The 12673-nt window shown below is 44.9% G+C and overlaps 1 protein-coding gene across 1 annotated transcript; it reads right to left on the bottom strand.

Moving 5' to 3' along the window:
• Positions 1-842: 842 nt before the first annotated feature.
• LOC140722879 (uncharacterized) lies at positions 843-7941 on the bottom strand. Its single transcript, XM_073037513.1, has 2 exons — positions 7901-7941; positions 843-2876 (listed from the first exon to the last, which is right to left on the bottom strand). Exons 1-2 carry the CDS (start codon positions 7939-7941, stop codon positions 1697-1699), a joined length of 1221 nt encoding a protein of 406 aa, XP_072893614.1. The 3' UTR covers positions 843-1696.
• Positions 7942-12673: the final 4732 nt, after the last annotated feature.

A 12673-nucleotide genomic window follows, 5' to 3' on the forward strand; every position in this document is an offset into this window, starting at 1 on the left:
TCCTCCTCAGATCCCTCTAACCCTCTTCATCCTCTGTTTAAATCCATGCCCTCTGATCGGTGACACCTCTGTCCCGGGATCGGGGCCGATATGGGCATCAGTAAGTTGCTGTGGAAAGTCAGACCACACGGGATCAAGGGAGAGCTGGCTCACTGGATGCACAGTTGTCTTGATGGTAGGAAGCAGAGAGTGGTGGTAGGAAGCAGAGAGTGATGCTGGGAGACTGTTTATTGGATTCGAGGCCCCGGCCTAGTGAGGTTCCCCAGGGTTACACCACATTGCTCTCATTATTCATTGATATTTAATTATATTTGCATTTGCACAGTTTGTTGAATGCTATGCTCCACTTGATCTTTCATTGATCCTGTTATTATTCTAAAGATTTTCTAAGTGTTCCTGTAGGAAAAACAATCTCAGGGTTGTATGTGGTGACATATACGTACTCTGATAATAACATTTACTTTGGACGTCAACCATTATTGTCATCTGGATCAATAATTTGGTTAAGAATGTACAGGATATGGAGAGTAGGTTTGCAGCAAGTTCAATTACTTTTTTCTGAAAGATATTAAGTATAATCTCATCACTCTGTTTCCCTCTCTGCACTCGAACACCCCCTCCCCTTACTGTCTTCCCTCTCTGCCCCGTCCTCCCTCTCACCCTGACATTGGACATACGTTCAGGGTGAATGTGAACATCCAGGGAGAGCAAGAGATGAACAACAGGGGAGGATTTAAAAGGACTGTCGTGGAACTGAATCACTGGCAGGGTCCAGCTGGCTTGAGTTGACTCACTACTGTACACTAGGTGTGTTATAAATTCAGTAAGTACCAGAGACAGAGTTGAAAATAGAACTGATTTATTTGTCTTAGACCAAGAATATTAAACTCCAGTCCCATTAAAGGTGAATGTGCAGCAGATGAAACTCCTCCCATGCCCAGTGACCAGGGTGCAGAACTGGGTGTGGTGAGCAGCAGCAATAATTGCAGAGTTCAGCACCGACAGTCACTCTCGAAATTGCATTCAGCAACGGTGATGAACAAATATCCAGCATGCAGCTTATTGAAACTTTCTCCCCAGTGTGAACCCGGTAGTGTGTCACAAGTCCTAAATGGTGTAAGGTTTCACTGCTGATGTAACGACCTCTCAGTAATGTTTCCCAGCTGAGGTAATGGTTCCTCAGTAGCAGCAATGTTTAGGCTATGACTAGAGATAACAGGGTTTTGGAGTGTGGGGCTGTCCAATGACAGAAATGTCCTTTCTTGTGAGTCTGGAAGAGTGATTTTCATGGTCTTTTGCCAGGGAGAGATGAGAAAATGCAAATGGAGAGAGTGGGCCCTTTTCCTTTTTTTTATTTGTTTTCTTTACTAACCCTCTGGTCAAAGTAAGAATTACAAAGCTCAACTGTTTAATCACATATTGTTTACTGTTATTTCAGGGTACTGATTTGTAGCAGAGGACACATCACACAACATCCATCCAAACGAGATTTCTTAAGTTTAGCCAGGCTGGGGTCTATCACCCCTTATTTTAAGCTGCTAGCTGAAGTGAGAGTTACGCAAGTTTAATTCACTGAGTGAATCGCTTCCCACATTCACAGCAGGTGAACAGAATCTCCCCAGTGTCAACAGTGATACACATTTGGTGGATTTGGCTGAGAGAATTTTTTCCCAAAGTCTGAGCATGAAATCGGCCTCTACCCAGTGTGAACTCGCTGGTGTCTCTGTAGTTGAGATGTCCGAGTGAATCCCTTCCCACAGTCTGAGCAGGTGAACGGCCTCTCCCCAGTGTGAACTCTCTGATGTACCTTCAGTTGAGATGATGAAGTGAATCCCTTCCCACAGTCTGAGCAGGTGAATGGCCTCTCCCTAGTGTGAACTCTCTGATGTACCTTCAGATGAGATGACATAGTGAATCCCTTCCCACAGTCTGTGCAGGAGAACGGCCTCTCCCCAGTGTGAAATCGCTGATGTATCTTCAGTTGAGATGACGAAATGAAACCCTTCCCACAGACTGAGCAGGTGAACGGCCCTTTCCCTGTATGGGCTGACTGGTGTGACAGCAGGTGAGATAACCGATTGAATCCCTTCCCACAGTCTGAGCAGGTGAACCGCCACTTCCCAGTGTGAACTGACTGGTGTCTCTGCAGGAAAGATGATTCAGTGAATCCCTTCCCACAAACTGAGCAAGTGAATGGCCACTCCCCAGTATGAACTAACTGGTGTCTCAGTAGGTGAGGTGACAAAGTGAATCCCTTCCCACAGACTGTGCAGGTGAACGGCCTCTCCCCAGTATGAACTCGCTGATGTACCTTCAGTTGAGATGAGCAAGTGAATCCCTTCCCACAGTCTGAGCAAGTGAACGGCCGCTCCCCAGTGTGAACTCGCTGATGTAACTTCAGTAGACATGACTGAGTGAATCCCTTCCCACAGTCTGAGCAGGTGAATGGCCTCTCTCCAGTGTGAACTCGCTGATGTACCTTCAGTTTATATGACCGAGTGAACCCCCTCCCACAGTCCGAGCAGGTGAACAGCCGCTCCCCACTATGAACTCGCTGGTGAGCCATTAGGGTGGATGATTGAGTAAATCCTTTCCCACACTCTGAGCAGGTGAACGGCCTTTCCCCAGTGTGAACTGACTGGTGTACCAGTAGGTAGGATGACTGAGTGAATCCCTTCCCACAATCTGAGCAGGTGAACGGCCTCTCTCCAGTGTGAACTCTCTGATGTATCTTCAGTTTAGATGAGGAAATGAATCCCTTCCCACAGTCTGAGCAGATGAATGGCCTCTCCCCAGTGTGAACTCTCTGGTGAGCCATTAGGTCAGATGACCGAGTGAATCCCTTCCCACAGTCTGAGCAGGTGAACGGCCTCTCCCTAGTGTGAACTCGCTGGTGAGCCATTAGGTCAGATGACCGAGTGAATCCTTTCCCACAAATTCAGCAGATGACCAGCCTCTGCCCAGTGTGAACTTGCTGAGGTACCTTCAGTTGAAATGACTGAGTGAATCCATTCCCACTGTCTGAGCAGGTGAACTCCCATGTAAAATGAGGGGCATGCCAGTCAGTTAGATGATAGAGTGAATCCATCCCCACTGTCTCAGCAGGAAGGATGATCGTGTGAATCCCTTGCTGCACTTCTTAAATATCTGGACAAAGACAGCAAAACTGGCGTGTTGTATTTGAGATTCCCGTAGACAAATTCCTTGTCATTTTTAACCTGTAAAAAAGATTTACAAAATCCATCAATGGGTGTAGGACAACATTTCAGATGAGATCACTTGAGTTGTCAAGGTGTGACCTGACATCACACTGTTACAGTGAAGTTCATCCCAAGTTGGAGAGAGAAATCATCTTCTAACTGGGCACAATGCTGGTATCTGGAATGACCATCAAACTCTCTGATGCTCCTCCTGTCTCTATAAGAATGGGGCATTTCTGCCATCTCCAATCTGTGACTTGGCTCAGTTTGACTCTCTCCATTGGTATTATTCCCTGTTACCACTGAGCTGCATGGGCTGCTGGCCCCACAGTAACTGAACACTCTGACGCAAATAGCCTTTGTTAACATGCAGATGGGAATCTCACACAAATATCTGGAAGTGCATTTCACGCACCCACCACTCTCTGTGTAAAAAACTTACCCCAAAATCCCCTCAGTATCTATTTCCAAGCAGCTTGGATGCCCCCTCATGTTCGCCATTTCTTCTCTGGGAAATTTCAACAACAGAACCATGGAACATTACAGCACAGAAACAGGCCTTTTGGCCCTTCATGGCTGTGCAGAACCATTTTTCTGCCTAGTCCCACTGACCTGCACCTGGGCCATATCCCTCCAAGCCCCTCTCATCCATATATCTGTCCAAGTTTTTCTTAAATGTCAAAAGTGAGTCCGCATTCACCACTTCATCTGGCAGCTGATTCCACACTCCCACCACTCTCTGAGTGAAGAAGCACCCCCTAATATTCCCTTTAAACTTTTCTCTCTTCACCCTTAACCCATGACCTCTGTTTTTTTTCTCCCCTGGCCTCAGTGGAAAAAGCCTGCTTGCGTTCACTCTATCTATACCCATCATAATTTTATACACCTCTATCAAATCACCCCTCATTCTCCTACATTCCAAGGAATAAAGTCCTAACCCATTCAACCTTTCTCTGTAACTCAGTTTCTCAAGTCCCAGCAACATCCTTGTAAACCTTCTCTGCACTCTTTCAAACTTATTAATATCCTTCCTGTAATTAGGTGACCAAAACTGCACAGAATACTCCAAATTCAGTCTTACCAATGTCTAATACAACTTCACCATTACATTCCAACTCTTATACTCTATACTTTGATTTATAAAGGCCAATGTAACAAACATCTGGCTATCCACACGATCAACATCCCTCATCATTTCATAAACCTAAAAAAGGCTCTAAACATAAACAAGGAAATTAAACATTGCTTTGAGGATTTGTTAGAAGTCTACAAAATTGAGGGTATAGATAGGGTAAATGCAAGCAGCTTTTTCCACTGAGGTTGGGTAGGATGTCAAGCAGAGGTCATGGGTAAGTGGGGATGGTGAAAATTTAACAGGAACAGTTGGAAAAGCTCTTTACAGAAATGGTCGTGAGAGTGTGGAATGAGATGCCAGCACAAGTGCTGAATATGAACTCAATTTCTCAATTAAGGGAAGTTTGATAGGTACCTGGATGGTATGGGTATGGAGGGCGATGGTCCCAGTGCAGGTAGTTGCATTAGACAGCTTACATTTTTTTTTGGCATTGACTAGAAGGGCCAAATAGTTTGTTTCTGTACTGAACTTCTCCATGTTTCTGTAACAGAGAAGCTGGCCAAACGTGTTTGGAAGGGAAAAGGTAGGAGTGACAATGGAGCAGCAATGGCTGGAGTTTCTGGGAGTAATTCCGGAGCTGAGTGACAGATACATCCCAAAGAAGTGGAAGCATTGGAAAGGCAGGAGGACACAACCGTGGCTGAAATGAGAAGCCAAAGCCAACATAAAAGCCAAAGAGAGGACAGACAAAAGAACAAAAAACTACTGGGAAGCTTTTAGGAACCAACAGAAGATGACTAAACAAAAAGTCAGATAAGCTCAGGGCTTGGACTGATGATTAATGAGTCAGTCATTAATGAGTCTTGGTAGCACCCAGCAGTCTGAGACATTTAGAGGAACAAAATATCCGAGCTCTCAATATCTCTTGAAACCCAAGTTTCCCTGTACCAGTTACCTTACAACTTGTATTCTGGCAGGCACATACAAACTCTACACCCTCACTTCCGAAGAACTCACACTTACAAGTACTCCTTTGCTAGAAAAACTGCCAGTCCCAATCCACACTTGTTAGATCTTTCTGATACCATCAAAATTGACCTTTCTCCAATTTAGAATCTCAACCCATGGTCCAGCCCTCTCCTTTTCCATATTTACTTGGAACCTAATGTCATTACAATCGCTAGATACAAAGTGTTCCCATACACTAATTTCTATCACTAATGCTGGATCATTTCCTAACAGCTTATTGCACACCTCTATGTTGGGAATACTACGTCCTGATTAAGGGCACATTTGACAAACTCTACCCCATTTAGTCCTTTTACAGTATGGGAGTTCCACTCAATATATAAAAAGTTAAAATCGCTTACTATATCAACCGTTGTTTCTTAGCATAGTCTGCGACCTCTACAAAGTTTGTTTCTCTAAATCTCTCAGAGTGTTGGGAGCAACAAAGTCCCAATAATGGCTACAATATCACAATTCCCTGTCCTGATCTCATCTGGATTTCCTACGATGCTTCGTGCATTGTGATAGACACAACTCAGCACAGTCATTGCACCACGTTCAACCTTTTGTCTGCTGACTCTATCTGAGCTCTGAACAACGTCTGTCACAGGGGCACAATTGAGAGCATTCTGACTGGCTGCATCACTGCCTGATATGGGAACTGTACCTCCCTCAATCGTAGGACTCTGCAGAGAGTGGTGCGGACAGCCCGACGTATCTGTAGTTGTGAGCTTCCCATTGTTCAGGACATTTACAGAGACAGGTGCGTAAAAAGTCCCAAAGGATTATTGTGGACCCAAGTCAACCCAACCACAAACTGTTCCAGGTGCTACCTTCCAGGAAATGGTACCGCAGCATAAAAGCTGGACGAACAGGCTCCTGGACGGCTTCTTCCACCAGGGCAACAGACTGATTAATTTATGCTGATACAATTGTGTTTCTGTTATAACCACTGTCCTATGTACAAACCATTTATTATAAATTACACATTGCACATTTTGATGAAGAAGTAATATGAAGATTTCTGCTCCTCATGTATATGAATGATATAAGTCAATTCATTTCACCCACTTCACTATCTGTTCTGGCATTCTGACTCCAATTCCCCCCTGCAAATTTAGTTTCACGACACACCCTCCCCACCACACACTAGCAACAGCAAGCCTTACCACCAGGATATTAGATCTCTGCTAATTTTAATCCCCAAACTAACAAATCCCCTATCAACCATTTGACATTCCTCTGCCAGGTAATCCCCCCAACAGTTTCTAAAGTGGTCTACCTGTTGTCGTACGAGATGGCCTCAAGAGTACTCTGCGATGGATATTTAACCTCATTCCCCTACCTGACTCTCACCTAGTTTAATGTGTCCTGCACCTTGGGTGTAACTCACCTCTCTTGATGTCATATCTATCACCCCCTCTGACTCCCAGATGATCCAGAATTCATCCATTTCCAGCTCCTTAAAGTGCAGGGTTACAGGCTGCAGCTGGATGCATATCTTGTAGGTGAGGGTATCAGGGGCACTGGAGGTCTCCCCACCTTCCCAGCAATGTCCCACCTACTTTGTAATGACCGGTGTGCCAAAACACCTTGTGCTGTGCAATTTTTACCCACTGACAACAACATGAGCACACTGAATTTTAAATAGGGAGGTATTTCTTTTAACAGCTAGCAAATCACAATTGATAAGAACTTTGATCTCCTCTGGGTTTGATCGAGTTCATCTGCACTCTCACATAAACTATGCAGCAGGCCTGTAGTGGGCTATGAAGGATTTTTTCACTGGAGCTTTTGTACATCATCCATATGTGATTTGCTTGCTAAATGATACTTTAAAAAGTCAGATTTCCAAATATCACTCCACTTCTTCACACTTGTAAATTCTCCAACAACTTTTGCATCACAACAATACTGTAACACCAGTTTCTGTATTGTACATAAATATATCCCCTGAACCCTCCCCCAAGTGACAGATGGTGTTGAACTCAGTGATGGCAATGCCAATGAACATAAAGAGAAGGGCAGTAGTCTTTCTGTCTCATTGGAGTCTGGCACATTTGTGATGTGAAAGCTATTTGTTGCCCAGGACAAAGGTGCTTGATATCGTTATGTACCCAGAGAGAATGGGACAAAACATGTTCTCCCCGGTAGAAAAGTGCAGACCGAGAGGAGGTAGCTCAAGCAACACACACAAAATGCTGGAGGAACTCAGCAGGCCAGGCAGCATCTATGGAAAAGAGTACTAATGCTGAGTTCCTCCGGCATTTTGTGTGTGTTGCTTGGATTTCAAACATCTGCAGATTTTCTCTTGTTTACGATTGGAGAAAGAACAAAGGTGATTTTCTCAACTGGTGATGTAAAAGATGTTTCTTCCCTTTCTCCGAGTTCCTAATCCTTGCATTTAGATAGCTGGAGCTCAGCTCTGTCCGAGAGATCCATCGGTTCCCATTCCCTCATCAGCCGGAAGCTCCCCGGGGCCCGCGTACGGATCGTGGGGCTGAGAGAGAGGGAAGAGAGCAGGACTGTCCCAGGATTGCGGACTATGATGTCCAGAGTTCACAGCAAATGTCCCTCAGTCGGTGTTTAAAATAGCAGCCCGGAAAATCATTCTTACCTTTCCCGATCCTCCTGAGGTCCTTTGTGTACGGCGCGCATGCGTGCTATTCGGCGACGTCATCGACCTTGATGCATGCGCATTTGATCGTTGCTTCAGAGGCAGCGAAATTTTAAACCCAGGGGTTTATGGGTAATCAAGCTGCCATTAAACATTCCTGCTAGCAACGGTTTCATGTCCACACCGCAGGGTTTTTACTGTGTAGCTGTTTTAACGTAGAAAGCGGCTCCAAAAACCAATATACTCAATATCAACAGGCATTCCATTTATTTGATGCCTCTTGCAAAGGCAGATATAAAACACAAGAGATTCTGCAGTTGCTAGAAATACACACACACACACACACACACACACACACACACACACACACACACACAAACACACACACACAATGCTGGAGGAACTGTGCAGTTCAGGTAGCAACTAAGCAGCGGAGTACACAGTACAGGCATGCTGAAGGGGCTCGGTCTAAACGTTCTCTATTTATTCCTCTCCATAATTGCTGCCTGATCTGTTGATCTCCTCCAGTATTTTGCAGAAATTAATCACCTTTTTTTTCCAATCAACCAGTTTCCAAATGTGTCTGATCTTTCATTTGTAGCCACATCCTGCAGGTTCGGTTTCTCTTCTTCCTCCTCCTTGTAAACACCAGGCCCCATCTCTTTCTGGAACCCCAAATCCCTGACTGGCAACTTGGTTTCTGACTCTGCTCCATCGAAGATTCACTCGCTAGTCTGCTGTCAGACTTCAGAGGTGCATTGTAACAACCCAGCAGTTCGAAGTGAAGACCTTTGAAATTTGTGAGAGTGACCTAAAACATTGAAAAGAGCGGAGAAGAAGGAGTTTAACCATCTTCGTCCGGAGCCCTGAAGAACGTCACAACCACAGTGAGCTCATCGTCTTATTCAGCCTGGAGAAAATCATGCAGGAAATTCATGCAGGTGTATAAGATGATGAGAGGCATTGGTCGTGTGGATAGCCAGAGGCTTTTCCCCAGGGCTGAAACGGCTAACACGAGGGGGAATAGGTTTAAGCTGCTTGGAAGTAGGTGCAGAGGAGATGTCAGAGCTCAGTTTTTTAAGCAAAGAGTGGTGGGTGTGTGGAATGCACTGCCAGCGACGGTGGTAGAGGCGGATAAAATACGGTCTTTTAAGAGACTCTTAGATAGGTACATGGAGCTTAGGAAAATAGAGGGCGATGCGGTAGGGTAATTCTAGACAGTTTCTAGAGTAGGTTACATGGTCGGCACAACATTGTGGGCCAAAGGGTCTGTAATGTGCTGAAGATTTCTGTGATTCTATGGAATTCAAGGTAAATCTCCTATCCCACGGAGTGGTGACTATTTGCAACCTGTCATCTCAGGGAGAGTGAGAGGGGAACGGCAGGGATAGATTTTCATAAACTGATACGGAACAGAAACATGGGCAGAAACCAGATGGGCCGAGTGGCCTCTCTAGTGCACATAGTGAGTGTGATAGAGACAGTAAGTACCTGACACACGGGATTTGATACAGAACTGATTTACCTTTCACAGATACACAATATTAAACACCAGTCCAGTTTAAGGCTAACGTCAGCAGAACAGACTCCTCCAATGCTCAGTGACCAGGGTTCAGTCCTGGGTGCGATAAGCAGCCGCAAGAACTGCAGAATCTGACAGTAACAGTCCCTCATGAACCTGCAGCTGCCTTCAGTCACCGTGATGGTTAAACATTTAAACTGGAGCTGATTTGAACTTCCTCCCTGATGTGAAGTTGCTGGTGTTGCAGCAGCTGGGATGATTGAGTAAAACTCTTTGCTCACTCCGGACAGAAATGTGGCCTCTATTTATTGTGAACTCACCGGAGCATCACATGGTGGGTTAACCGAATGAGTCTCTTCACACAGACAGAGCAGGTGAACGGCCGCCTCCCAGAGCGAAGCTGTCGGTGTATCTGCGATGGCCGACTGAATCCCTTCCAAAATGAGAGCCAGTGAATGACGTCACAGTGCTATCAACGTCATGGCGATGTATCCAAACAGATCGCGGACATGGTCACGTGTTCGGGCTCTCCTTGTAGCGAGTGGGGCGCTGTCTTCTCCAGCATGTCCGCCTCCACATTCAAGCATTGGCCGCATTCAAGCGCTGGTGAACTGACAGATACAGCAGAACTAACGTGCTGTTGTGTCTGTGATTCCCATACACAAATCTTTTGAATTTTCTACACTGTTAAATGTTTACAAACTACGTCAGTGGGAGAAGGACAACATTTCAACTCAGATAACTTTAGTCTCCTTGGTGCCTTCGGATAAAAACTCTGTTACAGCTCAAAACAAGTGGGAGGAACAAGACTTCATCTTCTAACTGGCTAAAGTTCCGGCATCAGGCACAATATCAAACTCTCTGCTTCCTTCTCTATATCAAAATGGATCATTCCTCCCCTTCATCAGTCTGTGACTTGGCTCAGTTTGTCTGTCTCCTTCGCATTCTGAGCATGCGCCACACACCTACTGAGATCACATTTTATTTACACGGCTGTGACTAGAGACTTTCTGATTATTATGTCCCTCCTGGCATTTGACGGTGGTAAACTCAGAGTCAGCAATGGTATTGAACCTCAGGAGTAGGTGATTAGGCTTTTTCGTTGGAGATGATAAACTGCCGGTAGTGTGTGGCTGGATGAGTGGGTCGTTTTCAGACTGGAAGGAGGTAGCGTTTGGAGTACCCCAGAGATCAGTCCCTGACCACAGTTGTTCACAGTTTAATGTCCTGGCGGAGGCAGCGAGATGTGAGATGTCCCAGTCTGCTGGTGAGGCAGAAAGAGTGGAGTTGGGGGAGGGGAGGCTATTCACATGCAATTCCGTAGCTTTGCAATCAGTACATAGTGCACTGTGGGGCTGCAGTGGCGGGTTCTAATCTGCTAATTAGATTTGCTGACGGCACTGCATTGATCCGCCGGATCCCAAATAAAGAGGCAGCCTACAGAGAAGAAGTCATCACCCCGACACTATTGTGTCAAGAAAACAACCTCTCCCTCATTGTGACAAAAACAAAGGAGCTGGTTGTGGATTACAGGAGGAATGGAGACAGGGACCAAATTCAACATTTCCAAGACTGTTATTGACACAAAATGCACATTTCAATATTGATCATGACACAATGTATTTTATATATTGTTAATGACATAAAACATATTTACAGATTGTTACTGACAGAGAATCGTATAATTTATGTTCCGTGTGTTATCTGAATGTACTTGCCTGTGATGCTGCCACAAGTCAGTGTTTCTCTGTCCCTGTACCTTCCCGTACTTGTGCACTTGGCAATAAATTCAACAGGACCTGAGAAATCTCAGTGAGATTTGATTAGTGATGATCATCTTGGCAGCTCGGTAGGTCGAATGTATGCGACAGTACACTGTTAAATGCAAAACCCTGAACAGTGTTGATGATCAGAGGGATCTTAGACTCCAAGTTCATCGCTCCCTGAAAGAGACTGCACAGATTGATCGGGTGGTTAAGAAAGCAAATGACATGGTTGTCTTTATTAGTTGAAGCATTGAGTTCAAAAGTCGGGAAGTTGTGTTGCGGCTGTTACGAGCCTGCGATCGTACTGTGACTGTTTCTTTAAGAGCGCCGGCGTGAGGAGGCATGGCTATGACGTCAGTCACAGACCGACAGCGGTAACTGTGGACTGAACCATAAGAGAGAGAGAGCGATATAGATAGATAGATAGATAGATAGATAGATAGATAGATAGATAGATAGATAGATAGATAGATAGATAGATAGATAGATAGATAGATAGATAGATAGATAGATAGATAGATAGATAGATAGATAGATAGATAGATAGATAGATAGATAGATAGATAGATAGATAGATAGATAGATAGATAGATACTTTATTCATCCCCATGGGGAAATTCTACATTTTTTTCCAATGTCCCATACACTTGTTGTAGCAAAACTAATTACATACAATACTTAACTCAGTAAAAATATGATATGCATCTAAATCACTCTCTCAAAAAGCATTAATAATAGCTTTTAAAAAGTTCTTAAGTAGTTTACTTAAATACATTGAGTCTTAGCCCGGCACTTTAACATATCTTACTCCTGGCGGTTGAATTGTAAAGCCGAATGGCATTGGGGAGTATTGATCTCTTCATCCTGTCTGAGGAGCATTGCATCGATAGCAACCTGTCACTGAAACTGCTTCTCTGTCTCTGGATGGTGCTATGTAGAGGATGTTCAGGGTTTTCCATAATTGACCGTAGCCTACTCAGCGCCCTTCGCTCTGCTACCGATGTTAAACTCTCCAGTACTTTGCCCACGACAGAGCCCGCCTTCCTTATCAGCTTATTAAGACGTGAGGCGTCCTTCTTCTTAATGCTTCCTCCCCAACACGCCACCACAAAGAACAGGGCGCTCTCCACAACTGACCTATAGAACATCTTCAGCATTTCACTACAGACATTGAATGACGCCAACCTTCTTAGGAAGTACAGTCGACTCTGTGCCTTCCTGCACAAGGCATCTGTGTTGGCAGTCCAGTCTAGCTTCTCGTCTAACTGTACTCCCAGATACTTGTAGGTCTTGTAGGTACTTGTAGGTCTTCTGCTCCACACATTCTCCATTAATGATCACTGGCTCCATATGAGGCCTAGATCTCCTAAAGTCCACCACCATTTCCTTGGTCTTGGTGATATTGAGACGCAGGTAGTTTGAGTTGCACCATATCACAAAGTCCTGTATCAGTTTCCTATACTCTTCCTCCTGTCCATTCCTGAC

Source organism: Hemitrygon akajei, unplaced genomic scaffold (assembly GCF_048418815.1).
Source record: "Hemitrygon akajei unplaced genomic scaffold, sHemAka1.3 Scf000092, whole genome shotgun sequence".
In the NCBI taxonomy this organism is placed as follows: Eukaryota; Metazoa; Chordata; class Chondrichthyes; order Myliobatiformes; family Dasyatidae; genus Hemitrygon; species Hemitrygon akajei.

Bases quoted from the DNA above. Each gene is read 5' to 3' on its own strand.
- LOC140722879 (XM_073037513.1), bottom strand. From the start codon at position 7,941: ATGCGCGCCGTACACAAAGGACCTCAGGAGGATCGGGAAAG. The intron at 2,877-7,900 runs GTAAGAATGATT...AGTTCACACTAG, and splicing joins CCTCAGGAGGATCGGGAAAG to GGAGAGGCCGTTCACCTGCT.